This window comes from Gavia stellata, chromosome 11 (assembly GCF_030936135.1).
Source record: "Gavia stellata isolate bGavSte3 chromosome 11, bGavSte3.hap2, whole genome shotgun sequence".
NCBI classification, from domain to species: Eukaryota; Metazoa; Chordata; class Aves; order Gaviiformes; family Gaviidae; genus Gavia; species Gavia stellata.
The window spans coordinates 22,892,214-22,910,779 of NC_082604.1; the positions used below are offsets into that span (position 1 = coordinate 22,892,214).

General features: G+C 39.9%; 1 protein-coding gene across 1 annotated transcript in view; it reads right to left on the minus strand.

The window, feature by feature from the left end:
* Window positions 1-14,933: 14,933 nt before the first annotated feature.
* Window positions 14,934-18,566, minus strand: part of NAALADL2 (N-acetylated alpha-linked acidic dipeptidase like 2) — a 289,387-nt gene continuing 285,754 nt past the window's right edge. Inside the window, exon 13 of the mRNA XM_059822897.1 lies at window positions 14,934-15,132. Within this exon, the coding sequence (XP_059678880.1) occupies window positions 14,934-15,132 (199 nt within the window). The remainder of the gene's footprint in view (window positions 15,133-18,566) is intronic.

Genomic DNA, 18,566 nt, shown 5'->3' on the forward strand with positions numbered 1-18,566 from the left:
AAAAAAAAGTACATAGCTATTCTCTGACTAGAGAAATTTATCTTGGCAAAAATCTGTCTTTGACAAAGGCTGAAGAGGGACAGTCGAGCAGTTACAGTTCTTTGACGGAATGCAGGAGGTCCTAGATATGCCTGCCTTATTCTTCGCAAACTCCCTTCACCTTAGTCCCACTATCTATAAAAAAGGAAAACAGAAAACCTCTTTAGGTCATAAGGGTGTTGTGACACTGACCAGCTTAGAGACCCTGAGGTGCTCATACAACATAGCGATTTATTTTTATGTAAGATTTACAAGAGTAATTTTTTTTCCTAAGAGATTTATTTGCTGGTTCAGTATAACTTTCTGTCTTAGCCTTCATCATATGGACTACCCATTAGTGAGTCCTAACAGTATTGGAATGCAAACACCTTCTCTGCAGACGTTTTTCAAAAACAATCACATTGCAGCAGTAATCAGTGCCCCCTCTTATGAGATTTGATTAAATTAATAACAAACTTGTAAAGCAGTTCCTCAGGTGGGCTACATTAGAGATCCCTGAAGTGTGCCAGCTGAGGCCTGGCCATAACTCTGAACGATCTCCCGAAAGAGAAATGGACACAAGTTATTAAAATAACCAACTTAAAAATTCTGGGGAAAAGAAAAAAAAAAAAGGCGTTCTATCAGCCCTTTCAACTTTATGCTGTTCCTGTCATTCTTCTGTAAATCTGGTGGTTTGTCATTTCTCTCTCCCAATGGACTTAACTCTCCTTTCCAGTTACAGTTAATAATGCCAACTGTGCCATACTGTGAAGGATCTTCAAACCACCAACTGGATCACACCTTATTATCTAATCTGTTTTATGTCTACTTAATGAGTTACCTATCATGGTCAATCATTCATACCTGATCTCCTTCTATGACCAGGTGACCCGCCTAGTGGATGAGGGGAAGGCTGTTGATGTTGTCTACCTGGACTTCAGCAAAGCCTTTGACACTGTTCCCCACAGTATTCTCCTAGAGAAGCTGGCGGCCTGTGGTTTAGACAGGTACACTCTTCGCTGGGTAAAAAACTGGCTGGATGGCCGAGCCCAGAGGGTTGTGGTGAATGGGGTGAAATCCAGCTGGCGGCCGGTCACAAGTGGAGTCCCCCAGGGCTCGGTTTTGGGACCGGTCTTGTTTAATATCTTCATTGATGATCTGGATGAGGGGATAGAGTGCTCCCTCAGCAAGTTTGCAGACGACACCAAGTTGGGAGGGAGTGTTGATCTGCTTGAGGGTAGGAAGGCTCTGCAGAGGGATCTGGACAGGCTGGATCGATGGGCTGAGGCCAACCGGATGAAGTTCAATAAGGCCAAGTGCCGGGTTCTACACTTCGGCCACAACAACCCCAGGCAACGCTACAGGCTTGGGGATGAGTGGCTGGAAAGTTCCCCTGCAGAAAAGGACCTGGGGGTGTTGATCGACACCCGGCTGAATATGAGCCAGCAGTGTGCCCAGGTGGCCAAGAAGGCCAACGGCATCCTGGCTTGCATCAGAAATGGTGTGGCCAGCAGGAGCAGGGAGGTGATCATGCCTCTGTACTCGGCTCTGGTGAGGCCGCACCTCGAATACTGTGTTCAGTTTTGGGCCCCTCACTACAAGAAGGACATTGAGGTGCTGGAGCGTGTCCAGAGAAGGGCGACGAAGCTGGTGAGGGGTCTGGAACACAAGTCTTATGAGGAGCGGCTGAGGGAGCTGGGGTTGTTTAGCCTGGAGAAGAGGAGGCTGAGGGGAGACCTTATCGCTCTCTACAACTACCTGAAAGGGGGTTGCAGAGAGGTGGGTGTTGGTCTCTTCTCCCAAGTGACTAGTGACAGGACTAGAGGAAATGGCCTCAAGTTGCGACAGGGGAGGTTCAGGCTAGACATTAGGAAAAAGTTCTTCACTGAGAGAGTGGTGAAACACTGGAATAGGCTGCCCAGGGAGGTGGTAGAGTCACCCTCCCTGGAGGTATTCAAGGAGCGTGTGGATGTGGCATTGTGGGATGTAGCTTGATGGACATGGTGCTGTGTGGTGTTGGGTGGGTTGTGGCTTGTTATTGTTGTTGTGTGGCGTGGGTTTTGTGGTTTTTTTTTTTTTTTTTTTTTTTTTTTTTTCCCCCCCCCCCAGGTTGGACTCGATGATCTTACAGGTCTTTTCCAACCGTACTGATTCTGTGATTCTGTGATTTTCAGTTATTCTAGATTTATAAATTGATGGGCATCAACTCATGCAATTTGAAGCAAATTAATGTATTCTGAAAAGGTTGTTTTCTCAGAAATATTAATAGATGACAGAAAAGTTGGATAAATATAATCATTCTGACAAGAAAGAGTTCCTCTTATCCTGAAAAGGCAGTACTACTAGCAGGAGCTAAATGAACAGCTGCTTATTGCATATGGATGGTGAAGGCCTCACGGAAATAACAGCAAAAACCATGAGAAGACTAATCATCTGTCAAATATTTTGCACTGTATTGTGACCAGAACTAAGTATCTGCAGTCACTTTGCAAAGCTGCATCAAATTGCACAGACTAGAGTCAATTCCTTGGAAGGCCAGCAAAGTAACTGAGGCACAATTCTGCCCGTCTAAAAATGCACGGTAGGAGGTACATAGCTGGTTGAAAAAAACCCACGATGCAGCAACCAGTCACTATAATTTTTTCTCTCTAAATCTAATGATGAAGCATCAGTGAAGTATGCCATGGAACATCAAGTTAAATTCTTCACAGATTAATAAAAATGTTACATGCTGCGAATTTATGTATTGGATTTTCCTACTGTAAAAAGAATTATTTAAAAAGCTGCCTTTTTATTTCAACTGCTACGTTTCCTGCTATTTTATAATAGTGCATGATAATGAAGTTGTCATTTTACATATAGGATAATAAATTGCCTTGCTATGAATACAAGGCTATTATTCACTCATAGGGCTCTGATTATGTTGTGCCAGGAGAGTGTGACAAGCGCTTTATGAATGGCACAGTCCTGAAAGTGAACTCAGGCAGTGTTCATTATAGGGTCATCCTCCTACAATTTGAAAATGTGAACTTCATGTGCGGGGGTATGATCTAATTTTTCACACCCACTGTATAAGTAACACCTGCATACCAAGGCCTCCCATCATAGTTCTGCATCTTCATTTTAGATAACACGGTGATCTTTCACTTTAGGAAATGCAGTGACACATGACATATGTGGAAACTTACTCAGCTAATTTGACCATCTTTCATATATAGTCCTACGCTGACAAACACCTGCCTGTCACCCAGGCTAGAGACAAATCCATCTTTATGAATTCTTATACTGAGCTCTATTATTATTCAGAGGAAAACCACAGAAATAGTTAGAAATGTCAACCTGTTTGTGGCAGATGCAGATGGAAATCTCTTTTTTTTCCTTGTTTCTCTGGGTACCATATTCCAGTTTGGCATGTAACAGTTCCCTTGTGATAGGTATTAGACATTTCAGCGTCTGACTAGTCATATGGTAGTACACATTACAACTTAGACATATCCATGTAACTTGGACCAGTGCTTAACCTTAAGGTTTTCCCTGTGTGTTCTGTAACAACCTCCACAGGTTTATACTACCAAAGCAAAGGCATTTCTTAGCCATTCTGGCTCTTCAATATTGACACAATACTTACCCATTTTGTTTCACTTTAGATACCAGTTCGTAACTTTCATTCTAACTTGCATAACCAACACCATGTGAACACTTCTACTGTTTTAAGTTTTATATTTTATCTTTCTGTATTTTCAGCTCTTACAGTACATCTCTGCCTATTATTTTCCCTTCCTCCTGTAGAAGATAGTGACACAGTTCTGATAGGGCATTGTACTCATCATCTTCCTCTCTAATCACAGCTAAGGGACACAGAAGGATACTGTATGAAACTGGTTTGTATTATACAGTATAAAAGCAGCTTATTCTTAAGGGATGACATAACTTTTTTTAAGGGAGAGGTCCAATTTTAAGTACAATACTTGCTATTAAACCAACAACACATGTTAAAATGAAATAAATATTGGCATGGTATTAGTTCCCATGTGTGTTCTCTTTTGTGCAGGAAAAGTAACCCTTAACCAACGGGCTAATTAAGCTCTGGCATAGCACTGACCTCAGCTCAAATATACCCAAAGATGAATTGGAGGCATTGGCTAGAAACTTTACTAGATTTCTCTCGAAATGAGACAGTCAAACAATGACAGAAACTGCTTACATTTGTTTTGAGGCTGAGCTACAAACAGCAGATCAGATCTTCACTTGATGTAAGCTGACAGCCTCAAAGGAGCGATCTTGGTTTACAACACTTGAGACACAGCCCAGAGCCTCTGCAGCTGAGAGGAGGAGTACAAGCTGAAAGAGACTGAAGTTTGTTAGAAATAAGGTCAATGGACTGTTCAAGGTCACTGTACTGCAAGAAATCTTTGCTTTGGTGCCTTTGTGCATTTGCCTCAACAAAGGCCTTAAGGCTTTTTAAACTCAGATATTTAGACCTAGCTTATCTTATCCAGTCCCAGGATCACCCATTTTACTTCTTGCCTGTTAAAGAGAAAATGGTGATCCAATTGTTGTTACTAAGTATCTCAAAATCGATTTGGCTCACGGCACCACTCTCATAGCCACTTTTATATTCTCTTCTGATGGAATACAGAAACTAACTCACAAGGCCCTGAGTTTCTCTTTCAAAGACAGGATTTGCTACTCTTTCTGGTGTTAAAAGTCTTAGCTATTTCACACTTTGCCCCTTCCAAAATAAACAGATCAGTGTGGGGCTGAAGTGCTCTTACTTGTCTGCAGTGCATTCAGAACAGATTCAGAGCTGGTTAAACTGGCATCAGACTTCTTTGGGCAAAAGCCAGATCTCCACTGTGTGCCTGCTGGTACCTGGTGCAATAGAATTGTCTTACCAGCACCCACCTTTCCCAGTGCCCACTTCTGGCACTCTCAGGACTTTCAACCCACTGTTGGCTCCACCAGGCAGCTACTGATGCACTGACTAGAATCTGTTTCTACTCCCATCCTGCTCATCAGCCTGGTGTATAAACACTTCACTGTGACAGTGTCAAATTATTCATTACTTCAGTTGCATGGATACCATACCTACACTTCATATAAAAAGCAAATGCTTTCATAATTACATGAACCTATAGACTCTACCTCCACGTGGATCTCTATACTACTACTTGATAAGAAATACAGGTGCAAGAAAAGCCATAGCAATCTCAAGGTTAAATAAAGTAGTGGAGAGGATTGGTTATATTCCTTTTCTCTTGGAAATATCTGTTCTAGACCAAGCCTGGCTACTTGGAACGCTTGTAATAGGTTAAAGATATATTTGTTATATTTTTTATTTATTTATTGCTCAGCTAGCTACCCACTGAAGGTGGATAATGGTCCAATCTCCTAAGCAGAGCCACCAAAGAACATTTTGATACCCAGGCAAAGAACGTTTAGCTTCAATGACATTTTTCAGTAATAATGACTTCCACAGATCTATCAGCAGGGATTGAAAATCAGATACTTGTATAAAACTGTTGATGTGCTGTTGGCTTTATTTTCATGGCACAAGTATACATGGCTTAAGAGAAACACATTCTGAAGGAATATGTTTCACAAATTAGTCTTTAACATTACATGAGACATTCTAGTCAGAGCTGCACTTTGTACGGAGCTAATGTATCAAACTAGGTTAATGATCTAGCCATGATTAAAAACATTAACAAGGTATCACTTTTATTTTTCCTTTTAATCTGGTGAACAGGAAAGTAGTTTAAAAAAAACCAACCTACACAAAATGGAAATAAAATGTGTAAATACACATTCATTTACAATGAAACTATTTCATTACCCCTCACAAGTGCTTCATAAATACAGAAAAGCCTCCAAGTTCTCATATGCTATAAGCAAAACATGGAATTCATATTTTCATGAGATAACAACTGCCTTGTAATTTCAGGACCTCTGAACTACCAGAAAAAGCCTGATCATCTGAATTTCATATAATCTGAATGTTACATATCATCAAGATTTCAGAACTGACTGGTCTCTTTCTTCATATAGCATTAAGGTTGTGTTTGGTGGGTTTTTTTTAGAGTCTCATCCTGAATACTTTAAGTTTGATCCAAAGTCTCTATCTGCTTTTAAAATTCTTGATTCTCAAAACCATACAGGAACAATTTCTTCCTACCTGAAAGACCAATTATCTGAATATCTGGGCTTTTGATATACCAGCACATAAAAAAGTAGATAATTCAAAATTTACCTGTCAGTACATTATCACATCCCAGGTTCTGAGGTTCTGTCTAGCTATTTTTTTTCTTCCTTGCTTTTTTCCTGCTTCCCATTATGTTTTAAAGCCCTGGGATCCATGTTACTGAATCAGAAGCTTGAGAGGAATATGTTACAGCTCACTGGCAGAACCAATTAAAAAAATTAAAAAACCAACAAAAAACACATGAATATAATTCCAAATCATTCAGTGCAATGTACATTATACACATCTTCATATTCCAGTTTAATTTCTAGCAAAAATGTAACCATGGAAAAAGCATTGTCTAATTCATAACCACTTTCACAAAATGTCTGTTACTGAATTCCAGTCCACAGTGCTTTCTGTACAAACACTCTCACGGACTGCAAAAATCATATTCATAGCACGAGCAAGTAAAATGTGCTTCTTAATCAAAGTATGTAGAATCTACTTACATTAATGGCCAATGTTACCTTTTTATTAAACTATGTTATAAAAGTACAAATTGATACAAAGTAAACTAATTTTGCAAATAAGCTGTGTTATTCAGACTCAACATTCTGTAATGTGTTATAAAAATCAACCTTTCATTGCACATTTCCATATAACATGACATTTATTGGTTTCCAGGAATCACTGCATCAAGTTTATATTACTGCATGGTCAAAAAACCTAGTTACTTAATATTCTGAATTGACTAGCTATCAATTGTGGCAACTTGATCTTACTACACGAAAATTTAGAAGTAGATGGAATGAAGGAGTCATCATTCAGGTGTCTCACATTCTATGTCAAACCTTGACAAAGATACAACTTGACATTTGCTCTTTTGCATACAGAAGGCAGAAATACTTGCATATTCCATTCAATTAGGTAAACTGTAAGCTGTTACATGACATAAAAATAATAGTTTGTATTGAAACTAACATGATCACTGATAACAGCATTTGAGCATTAATCCTCAAAGGTACAGCAATGAGGACATACAATACATTACCGTGCAGCTATGTATGAATGCAATGCTAAAATCTGGCCTTACACAAAATACTATTTTCCTGACCTGTACTGAAACCCTCAAAAGTATCTGTTCCAAATATCTTCACTTGTGCTTTTTCTCACTGTATGCAAACAGTTAAGATACTTGAACATGAACTGTTCCTTGAATTCATTATACTTCCTCTGGATATGGAATCATACTTATTTTCCATTTGTCTCAGAATACCAAATCATAATATATGTGATAAAAGTATGTTGCATATTAACTTGCATAAACTGCAAATGGAAAACAAAGAGAATTTGTATTTATCTTATCTGCTTTAAGTATGAAATATTAAGCATCTCCTTAATTCTCCTCTAGTGGATTCATAGACTACAAGAAGTTTCAGCTGTTGAGAACAGGAAATGAGACTGCATGAAAAAAACCCAGAGTTCCAGTACTTTTTCAGAACCCTCAGTATACAGACTGAAAACACCAAAAGTTTGGGAAGCACTTACCAAGTATTATATTTAACTTTTTAAGGATAGGGGGCTACAGCAGTTTCTGTAGCAAGTTAACACATCAGTCAGACCTATCCAACTCACCTTGGTGTCATTCAGACCAGTATCAGGACTGTGCTACATAAAAGCTGAGTGGGCTACAAAAGACACTAATTAAAAACTGTGAAAATACACTGACAGCTCAGACAACCCCCTAACATGCCACCTGTAGTAAGAGCTTGTAGCAGGTGCTAAGAGAACTTGGTATCACATTGCTATATTACCAGTATGCTCAGGAGAGAACAGTTTCAAATGGGGGAAAACTAGCAGGTCTCTGCAATACTATTAAAAAAAAAAATTGTTCTCTTGCCTCAAAGCATCATATTGCATACCCATACCACTGCATGGTAAAGGCAGCCACTCAAGCATATAATACCATATACATTAACTGGTCAGTAAATGACCTTCTTCCAAAGACCATGTTTTGAAATACCGCTTTTAATTCTATCAAATAATCCAGAAATAATCAGACAATAAGATGTTATACTATCTTAACACATGATAAGCTTTCTATAAACACTAATGGCAGCACACATTTAAAAGAAAAATAAAGACCAGGACTTCATTTTCAAAGGCTTGTTGGAAAAGAAATCAGAGAAAAATAGCTTAAACAAAACCCTAATCTTTTTTAACCAAATGGATTAGGCAGGCGAGTAAGCATATACTACATTTACACAGCAAAAGTTGTTCCATGCCTTTATTCTGATTACATTCCTTAAATTAAGCCCTTGTATTAATTCCAATCTGTGAAGCTCATAAGAGAATGTGTGCATTAATCCGTGCCAACATTTATAATAACTATTAAGTTAATACTACATTATAATACATCACTTGTACATACAGATTTATATTCTGTCATTTGGGTTTACTTAACATTGACCAAGAGACTCCTGCCCATTTTTTGAAAAATATACTCTTGCTTGTAAAATCTGTGTTGAGAGATTAAAGAGAATAGACTAAACACAAATAAACAATATTCTGATACCAAATCTTTTGGGCAATTCCATAAATAGTGGCCAAATTCTGCTGACCTCACTCATGTGGAATAGTACCCTGATAAGCAGCCATGGTAAAGTCAACCCTGCTGAAAAAAACAGACCGAGTCAGTTAGGCTGAGAGGGAAGGTAATCTTTCAGTAAATCTAAATCTGCAGGTGTACATATTCTCCAGTTATGATGAGTTTATGTGAGCAAGAGTAGAAATAACCAGGGGCAGTGGGATTAAAATTAGGAAAAAAAAAGTTAGGCTTGATAGCACCATAGTTCTGGTAAACATACAGTCTAATTTAGATATGCTTAAATCCTTTGCTTCCTAGATGAGTATTCATTATTCTTAGGCACTTCCTAGGTTCAAGTGTGCATGTTCACGTACAGGTTTGTGCATATGGCTTGAGTCCTTATTGTCCTTAATAGTTTAAAACACTGCAATACAGTAACCAAGTTTTGGTTCTGCTCTAACCATCTTTTCTTACTCCGTTATTGACACACATAACTTTTGTACGTAGCCATCATGTAATGAAAGGTACTGCATGGCATGCACAAGGTCAGGAAAAATTACGTGCTTACATACTGCTTATTTTATTTTGTAGGCAGGTAGTACCAACTCTGATTAAGTTTGTCTATCATTTCTTATTCATCCAACTTCAAAAAGTTTATTTCAAAGCTTTCAAGATTATCACCTGCCTACAGTGATAATTTTGAGGGAATTTCCTGGTCCTGACATAAGAGAGAAAGAAGCCTAGAAAAAATACTTTGCAGGCCCCAAGAAAACCTGCTTCCATTCAATCAAGTTATAATTCAAAAACTGCTGTTTGCACAAACTCAGAAGAGACTACTTTGAATCTAACACATGATGTCTCCTTATATTGCATCCATATGGATCTGAGCAGGACTTTTCCATCACTTTCAGCTCTTTATTATGGCCAGCTGTACCAGGAATAAGAGTCTAAACTTAAGGCAGGTGAGTTGATCTATCACTCTGTAATTTTCCACCGTGCCCAAGCGGAACAGGCAAAGCAGTTGAACAGATTCAAAAACAGAGAGTAAGGTGTAGAGGTGGAGAGATGAAGCACATTGGGACAAAGCCTCATAGCTACAGGAAAGTCAGCAGAAAATCAGGGAACTGATGTAACAGGAAAACTGAAATGACTGGCTAAGGAAACTGGAGCCAAATGGGGAACAAAAGGCGTGACTGAGTTGAGGGAGAGAAAAGATGGGGATTAACTTGGTGGTTGGAGAATTAAAGGGGAGACTGAGAAGTGATAGTTGGTAAATTAATAGGATTACTAAGAAGTGATAAGGAACCAGAATAGAGACAGAAAACTTGTGGCAATCACCAAGAAAAAGGTGATGAGGGATGGGGAAAGTCATCACATGGCATGAGGATGTGGCAGAAGTTGAATGCAGGGAATGCAGAGAGTGGAGAGGATGGTGGCAGAGGAAGACAAGACCGTCTGATGGTTAAAGCCACCAAAAACTATGCAGGGTGATGAAATCCTATCCGTGCATTGGTAGGCAAGTAACTTTTACCATTACCTTTAATAGACAGTAACTAATTGTGTATTCTATATTTCTTAGACATTTACTTGTCATTCTGGAGTCTCTATCCCAAGTTTTGTAGAATCAGAGCTCCAGCAGAAGATACCTTACAATGTTTTGAACTATTACAGTGCTGTATAAGGCTAACTGTTTTCAAAATTGAGGTACCAGGGATCTTAAAATGAGATTTGTTTCCTATCACTCACCTTTCTGTGACTGGCAGAATACTGCTAAAATGTTATAGAGTGCTAAAGGGAAAGAACATCTTCCACACTATGCTTGTTTCCTGAGATAGCAACTGTAATGTATGTCAGAGGTACCCATTTCTGAGTAACACAGATAACAGCTTGCAACACAAGGCTTTTGAGGAAACTCTTAACTGCTCCCTTGAGCATACAGGCCCAGACATAGCTATGTTTATAGCATTCAATAGCTTTTAAAGCCAGAATGACCCATACAATTATCTTGCCTGACTTTCTGAACAACACCAGCCATAGAATTGCACTGGGGTCCCAAAGTTTGGTTAAAATAGATACATTCATAGCACATAGCTATGCATATGCTGATGGGTATTTTTCCTCCCTGCATTTTCTAATGCATCTTTTGTTCTCAATCACTCTCTTAATGTAGATAGAAATCCTGTGACTGGGAACCTGGAACTGTACAAAAAGACCTCAAAAGATAAAGACATTAGTCTCTGCAACTTAAAAATAAACCCCATGGCTTGAAGGACAAATCTCCTTATGCAAACTTTCCAACATACTAACTGTGAAATCCTAGAGGCCTTGGCCAAGAGTTTTCACTGAATGAAACGGTGGTTATCTTTTGAATGTTTGCACAATTAAACCAATTACAATAATTAAACAACTAAGAAATATAGGGAGACATTTGGAGAAACTATCATCTATGGAAGAAGGAAACATTTGTGCTCTGTGAGGGTGACCAAGCACTACTACAGGTTGCCCAGAGAGAATGTGGGATCTGTCTTTTGAAGATATTCAAATGTAATCTGGACATATAGTTCCTCCTGGGCAACTGGTGACCCTGCTTGAGCAGGGAGGTTGGACTAGATGACCTCCAGAGGTCCCTTCTGTGATACCTGAGAGATTTAACCTTTTCCCACCTACTGCTGCAAGAACGGAGGTCAGCTGAAGTGCCTTCTTTTACACCTTTAGACTGAAATAGTTTCCTAAAAAGTAAGTGAAGCAGTGTGAAGTGCTTTCTAATTTTCTCATGTAGTTATTATTTACATCTATGTTTATGTAGATGTATCATAACACTGAAAGTAAATTAGTGTTTGCAGAATGCTTTGAAGATAAGGCGTTCGCCTATTTGTGTGTTTGCGTATTCACGCAGATACTGTATATGAAAACAGTCTTGTTTTTCTTGGATGATAAAAGAAATTCACTGCCTTTTTTAAGGTTAGTACTCAAAATCCAGCTCCCATGTACTTATTACTCATCTGAGTTGATTGTACTTTAGCTTCTTTATGGACTCTTTAAAATATGTACTAATAAAATCTTACTAGCTTTTTATTGTCAACTGTCTCAACATACAAATATTGCAAGCTGCAGGGACTTTCTGGTCACTGTGAGCATGACTCTAGATTACTTAGCAATCAATGCATTTGTTACACTGTCTCTGGCAGTTGATGTTTCTGAAAAGGTAACAAATTTTTAGTATCATTCAGGTAATTTGCAAACACACGTCTGCCTTTAAGGGTGCTCCATTTATTTCAACATAACATAGGAATGAATTCAATCTGGGTAAGCTATAATGATTTACTGACACCTTCCTTTAGCTGATGTTCCACAGCTGGCTGGGCAAAAATTCTATGTTAGAAACACACCAGGTATTTAGGACCTTAACTTGGTATAAATTCTTTGAAGTCAATAGGTAGGATTTAAAAATCAATGGAAGGAAATGGCTCAAAAGTGCCTTTTCCAAAGCTATAATGGTGCAAATATTATTACTGAGCACTCACTTATAAGTAAGATCTGAACATTTCAAATAAAAGCCTAGAGATCTAGAAGTGTGATATGACATTGAAATCAATTCATTTAAGTCCCTAAATAGCTCATCTGATTCGTCTCACCAACAAGAATATATGATTGTCTCTAGAATAGACAGGCATTTATAGTAGCAGTGCTTTTTGTGGTGGAGTACTTTGAAGTCTGCTATTTTAAAAGTGGTTATAGAAGGACATTTGAGAGAAAACCAGATAAACGTTTTAGTGAGGAATTGCATGGCTGAGAAATCATGCATGAGGGATACTCCTCCCAACAGATTTCACCAATTTTGCATGAGTATGCTTTGGTTACATTAGAGGTGGTGTTGGTGGAACATACATACTAAGACTGAGGAAGCAGTTATTAAATTCACCTGGCAGAGTTAAAGGAAGTGTTAATCTCGAATTCCAGTCTCTTAATAGCACCTGACCCTATATCATTTAAGACCATAGATGTTGGCTCCACAGTGAATCAGCACTCTAAAGAAAATATGTTACTAAACGAACTGTTAGAAGAGTGGTCCCTATTAGAAAATACCATTAAAAAGTAGTGTGCACAGTACATCCCCAAATACTATCACAAAATAAACATACAACTCAAATGTGGCTATTCCAACTATTTAAGTATTACAATAATAAAAACTACAGAAACAAGGGGATGAACAAACATTGCAGCATCAGAAAAAATGTTACTCTTCAGAAGTCAAATTTGTCCTGCAGTAAACAGAATTGGTACCAGCATTAGCAAAAGAATAATCATATACTCTTGCTTATCAGATGTCAAGTAAAGGTAGGAGATAACCATGTCTAAGTTCATGCAGTCACACTGACTGATGTTGAACACATTCCCACTTCAGTTGTAGCTGTACAACTGCGCAGCCCCACCTCTGGTCAGACTCAGGATGCTTTTGCCCATGTTATGGTAATAACTTGCGAAGAAATGCAGCAACAACATAGCTGTATGTACCTAGTCCCGGGTCACTGCTGTTAGAGGCCCATTTGCCAAGGACTTTTGGAAAGAGAAACCCGGATCTGTAAACAACTCTCACTTCTTGCTATGTGAACATGCACTTTAAGAAGTCTTTCACCAAATTGTACACTTTGAAATTTTCCAGAAGGCAATTTTTTTACATTAATACAGATACTTTTTCCATTTTTATTCCAGCCTGAAATGTTTCTGTAATATTTCCATGCCAAACTAGGTAACAATACATTTAACGTTTCCATCAAATAAATTATATTTCAATTCTAAGTATCTATATAAAATTAATTTTTTAAGCTCTAACCCCAGAATCATCTGAGATTGTAAAACTCTAAACCCAATAGGGCTTAACAATTCCAACTGTTTATATTATGAAGACCTGCAGTTCTCAAGTGTGTATATTATCCTCTTAGAGGTTAGGACACTGAACCTCCTGATCCTTTCATTCACAGATTACTTCGGGCCAACAAGATAATGGTGTGATTACGGCCTTTGTACAGGGCTTCCACCAATGCAAAACAGATTTGAGTTTTAGCCCTGCAATATGCTTCATTGGCTTGTGCCTTCAGAGGCGAATTCCTGGTTCTGAGGGAATGCATTTATGTTTTCCTTGTGCTTTTTTGACAACAATCCAGGTCCTATGTGTCGGGCACTACTGGTGGAATGATCCAGCCTGGAACAGTAGGCGGTTCGGCCGGGTGGTGGAATCCCAAAAATGTCCCCAGAACTTTGAGGTCTTGTTTTCATTTACTGCTCTCTGAAAATTTAGGGAGAGCTTAAGTGTGCTGCTTTGGTAATGTATAAGCCTTTAAGGCCTGTAGCCTTAAAAGACTCGCACAGTTCTTTTATTTAACATCAAGAATCAAAGTATTTTTGTACAAGTGTAACTACTGATTCAAAGTTTTCAAATAATCTGAAATCATCACAAAAATTTTCTCTCCAAGAATTACTAGAGAAAACAACTCTTTTTCATACAGAAATGGGATAATCAAAATTTATCTGTATTCTCAGAATTGAGGTATTTATTGTTCCACAGGAGTAAAGATGTTGGATTGCACTGGTAAGGGTGTTTTGTGCATTTCCTGATTAACTCTGGTGCTGGATACCCAAGGAAATGCCACATCCTTCAACCACTTACTCTGAAAGGAGTAAGGAAGAAGATGAGTTTTCTGAGGAAGCTAAGAAATTCAAGAATATACTTAAGTCACATTTTTCTGACAGAGTAGGCATGGAAAGCTCACCTGGGTATACATCTGGGGTGCCTCAGAACCAGGTCTTCAGCATATTGCAGGACGTGCTCAGTACTTTGCAAGATTGAGCTCTTAGTCATAAAAATATATTTTACATATAAAAATACAGCAGATGTCCTTCTAAAAATCATCTTAGGTGTTATTCCCTCTCATTATGCTTTATACATTCACAAACAGACATTTGAAATATACTGTGAACAGTGCAAAAGACTGTTTTATATTTATAAAAACACGCATTGCAGTACCTTTAAGAGCCAACTGAAAGAAAAGTTGAGAAAGGTTTCATCCTCAGAGAAATTCTGGTGCAAGTCGAACTTTTGTTTAGCGAGTTGTAAACAAACGTCTTAGAATGCAGAGAATCCTCTCATTTCTTTCCAGCTAAGGTAGTCTCAAACACATCAAGTCCTGCTTTGAAGTAAACCTGAGCTGAATTGATGCTGTTCAGCACCTCTGACAAGGCTGCTTGAACGGTCTCATTTGACTGATGTAGTTTGCAGTGTTCCAGAGCCTCTAGCAGTACTGAAAACTGGCTTGTCCTTTCATCTAGTCTGTAAAGAATATTTCTAAAAGAGAACAATGGAGAATGGTAAACTTTTTACTCAAAACAATTCATCAGAAATCATCAAGAAACCCTGCAAGTATCAGCCACGCTTTACAGATGATACATATTATGCACAGTAAAGTTGACCCATGGCAAACTGAAAGACAACTGCATATTTATTACAGCTTTGTAAACTGCACCTGTTCATTGATCTAGGTATACCTGCATTGAAACATTCACAAAATCCATCAAAGAAATCTCACATTCCTCTTTAACCATTCAAGATTTTATTCAAAATCATGAGCCTTGACCTATCACACCCCTCATGAAGTATTTCATGCCTCAGCTGGATTCCATTTATTCCCCTCTAAAAAAAGTTTAGTTGTTACTGTGGATCCTAGGCACAGAATTTTTATTTTCCTATCTGCTCCTGTTATTTATTTTGCACTTCAGAGGTGAAATTCTAGCTGCATTGAAGTCAATGGTAAAACTCTCATTGCCTTCAGCAGGGCCTTTATTTCATCAATAATCCTTTGTGGCATCAGAACAAGAGCAACCTATCTTTAATGTCACATGAGGAAGGAAATAAATGGAATGTACAGCTAAACCCTTATGAAACAAAATCTGTGTTTTTCTATAGTATCTGCAAGACTTTTTAATGGCTTGTATAAAAACACATGCAAAGGTAATGTCTGATCCCTTGGAAATGTTATCTGTATGAGGTGTTGAAGGCTCAGAATTCAAAGCTAGTCAGTGATTTCAATGAGACTCTTTGAAGCATGCTATAAATGTTATCTAAAAACAGATGTATTCATTATCCTAATTAGTAGATCATGTAAATATTAAAAACCTCCACCCAGGAGCTCCTTTGATTGTAAACAGAAATGGTTGAAATTTGAAACAGGAAAGCTACATGTGATTTGGTGCAGGACCTTATCCTTAAATACAGGCAGGTGTTCAGGGCAGGGGAGAAGTTGTTTCACAGAATGAAACCAGCAAGAGAGCAGGACAACTTAGATACTCTGTTAGTAACCTAATTGCATGACAGAACAGGCCCAATGGCATGTCCAAATTAGCAATAGAACCGCCAAGTACCTATAAGACAGATGACTGCAAAAGTGTATCTTATTATTATATGAGTCATCTAATTGCCAGTCTACAAGGGGAATGGTAATGAAGTAGCCCAATAAATGACACCACAGAACATCTACAATCTTCTGCCGTGTTTTCCAGTTTGAAAAAATGCTTTGAATGAGCGGCAATGTTTTTCAAAGATATGAAATAACTCCTGTCTTCATAACAAAGTTTTTCACTCTTTACGTTTTTACCTTACTATATTGGGTATACATCCAAAAGATTGGGTAAGAATCAGGGGGAAGGCCAACAAGGCAGATAACATGGTGGGAGTCTGTTATAGACCACCCAGCCAGATCAGATATTCTATAAGCAGCTGAGAGAAGTCTCCAACTGCTAGGCCTTGTTCTCATGGTGGACTTCAGCTTACCAGATGTCTGCTGGAAATACAGTACGGCAGAGAGGAAACAGTCCCGGAGGTTCCTGGAGTGTGTGGAAGAGAACTTCCTGACACAGCTGGTGAGTGAGCCAACTAGGGAAGGCGCCCGCTGGACCTGTTGTTTGTGAACAGAGGAGGACTTGTGGGGGACACGACGGTGGGAGGCCATCTTGGGCACAGTGATCATGATAGAGTTTTCGATTCTCAGAGAAGTAAGGAGGGGGGTCAGCAGAACTGCTACCTTGGACTTCTGGAGGGCTGACTTTGGCCTGTTTAGGAGCCTGGTTGACAAAGGGAGGCAGTCTGAAAGGCAAAGGAGTCCAGGAAGTCCGGACACTCTTCAAGAAGGAAGTCTTAAAGGCGAAGGAGCAGGCCGTCCCCATGTGCCAAAAGATGAGCTGGCGGGGGAGAAGACCGGCCTGGCTGAACAGAGAGCTTTGGCTGGAACTCGGGGAAAAAAAAGAGAGCGTTTATGACCTTTGGAAGAAGGGGCAGGCAACTCAAGAGGACTACAAAGATGTTGTGAGGTTATGCAGGGAGAAAATTAGAAGGGCCAAAGCCCAGCTAGAACTTAATCTGGTGGCTGCTGTAAAAGACAACAAAAAATGTTTCTATAAATACGTTAGCAACAAAAGGAGGGCTGAGGAGAATCTTCATCCTTTACTGGACGCAGGGGAAACAGAGCAACAAAGGATGAGGAAAAGGCTGAGATACTTAATGCCTTCTTTGCCTCAGTCTTTAAGACTAGTTGTTCTCTGGGTACCCAGCCCCCTGAGCTGGAAGACAGGGAGCAGAATGAAGCCCCCGCAATCCAACAGGAAATGGTTAGCGACCTGCTGCCCCACTTAGACACCCACAAGTCTATGGGACTGGATGGGATCGCCCTAAGGGTACTGAGGGAGCTGGCGGAAGTGCTCACCAGGCCACTTTCCATCATCTACCAGCAGTGCTGGTTAACCGGGGAGGTCCCAGTGGACTGGAGGTTAGCAAATGTGATGCCCATCTACGAGAAGGGTCGGAAGGCGGATCCGGGGAACTACAGGCCTGTCAGCCTGACCTTGGTGCTGGGGAAGGTTATGGAGCAGATCACTTTGAGTGCCATCATGCGGCATGTACAGAACAACCAGGTGATCAGACTCAGTCAGCATGGGTTTATGAAAGGCAGGTTCTGCTTGACTAACCTGATCTCCTTCCATGACAAAGTGACCTGCTTAGTGGATGAGGGAAAGGCTGTGGATATAGTCTACCCAGACTTTAGTAAAGCCTTTGACACCATTTCACACCCAGCATCCTTCTGGAGAAACTGGCTGCTCATGGCTTGGATGGGTGCACTCTTCGCTGGGTGAAAAACTGGCTGGTTGGCCAGGCCCAAATAGTCGAGGTGAATGGAGTCAAATCCAGTTGGTGGCTGGTCACAAATGGTGTTCCCCAGGGCTCAGTACTGGGGCCAGTTCTGTTTAATGTCTTTATCAAGGATCTGGACAAGGGGATCAAGTGCTCCCTCAGTAAGTTTGCAAACGACACCAAGTTGGGTGGGAGTGTTGATGTGCTCGAGGGCAGGAAGGCTCTGCAGAGGGATCTGGACAGGCTGGATCGATGGGCCGAGGCCAATTGTAGGAGGTTCAACAAGGCCAAGTGCTGGGTCCTGCACTTGGATCACAACAACCCCATGCAACGCTACAGGCTTGGGGACGAGTGGCTGGAAAGCTGCCCTGCAGAAAAGGACCTGGGGGTGTTGATTGACAGCCGGCTGCATATGAGCCAGCAGTGTGCCCAGGTGGCCAAGAAGGCCAACGGCATCCTGGCCTGTATCAGAAACAGTGTGGCCAGCAGGAGTAGGGAGGTGATTGTGCCCCTGTACTCGGTGCTAGTGATGCTGCACCTCGAATCCTGTGTTCAGTTTTGGGCCCCTCACTACAAGAAGGACATTGAGGTGCTGGAGC